The 1,225-nt window shown below is 41.1% G+C and overlaps 1 protein-coding gene across 1 annotated transcript; it reads right to left on the reverse strand.

Moving 5' to 3' along the window:
• Positions 1-829: 829 nt before the first annotated feature.
• Positions 830-1,098, reverse strand: LOC118479070 (the record flags this gene model as incomplete). Its single annotated transcript, XM_035973694.1, is given in 1 exon segment — positions 830-1,098. A coding segment is annotated over 1 exon segment (263 nt), but the record flags the coding sequence as incomplete, so codon positions are not given.
• Between the last annotated feature and the right edge of the window lie 127 nt (positions 1,099-1,225).

Here is a 1,225-nt window from a genome sequence, read left to right on the forward strand (position 1 = left end):
AATAGAAAGGAAAGCGGGCACCCCCCCCCTTCCACCCAACCACTTTCCCATGCTTTCTTATATGTTCGTCTTTCACTCTTGATTCGCCCCTCTCAGTGAGAGGGCAGCTTCACCAAAACAAACAAACAAACAAACAAACAAACAAACAAACAAACAAGCATCCAATAGTCAGATATAACAAATTACAAAGGTGATAAACCGAAGGTGATACTGGTGATGAAATCAAAACAATGCTCACTCCCTCATATCAGGGGGAAAAGATCAATATTGGGACAGTACATTCATTATTATTTTCATTAGGCGAGTTAATTGCCGATGGAATCGCGAACATTCTAGATAACACACGAGGCAGCGGGGTGAAATCAGGCGCTCGTCAAAATAATGAAATAATTGAAGTAGCTGGGATTTTTCTGCCAGTTTTGTCATTTTTATTTAAAATTTTGTGGGGTTTTTTTTGTCTTAACTCCATGGTTGCCCAATTAAGAACACATTTCTGTGTGGATTTTTTACTGAAAAACATTGATTAAAGGCACAAAAAAATGCAAGTTTTCAGTTACCATGGTCTGTCAAGCTATGGAAATAACCAAACTTTGGCGGCCATTTTCTCGCTAATTCTTCCTTTGAAACCAGGCGACCCACACCTTCTTCAATCTCAAATATCTTGACTTCTATTCAGATTGATGGGCATTTTTTTACCGGATAGCAAAACAAGTGAACAAGCTTTAAGATGATACCAATAACTCCACATGCCCAAAAATTGACGAGAGCCTGATTCCACCACGTCGTGACACAAGTATTATATATATATATATATATATATATATCAAAGAATTTGCTACTTCTTAGGAGGGGCGTCTTTCTCCTTGGCAACCGTTTCTTTCTTCCCTTTGTCATCCTTCTTCCCTTTTACTTCTTTTCTCTCCATCTCGGACTTTCTCTCCATCTCTGCTTTTCTGTCTATCTCCGCCTTTTTCTCCATCTCTGCTTTTCTCTCCATCTCCGCCTTTCTGTCCATCTCGGCTTGCTGTCGTTCGCGTAGTCGTTCCCACATCAATCTGTTCTCTCTCTCCTCCTCCAGTTCCACGTCAGACTTGAGCACTGGAGGGAGGGGGGGGGGAGAGGAAGAAAAGTGCATCTAAGAGTCTTTCTTCTTTGTATTTGTTTTTATTTGTCGGATATAAGCACTAGGAAAAAAGGGGGTGGGGATGGAGATGGGGATGGGCGT

This window comes from Aplysia californica, unplaced genomic scaffold (assembly GCF_000002075.1).
Source record: "Aplysia californica isolate F4 #8 unplaced genomic scaffold, AplCal3.0 scaffold01739, whole genome shotgun sequence".
NCBI classification, from domain to species: Eukaryota; Metazoa; Mollusca; class Gastropoda; order Aplysiida; family Aplysiidae; genus Aplysia; species Aplysia californica.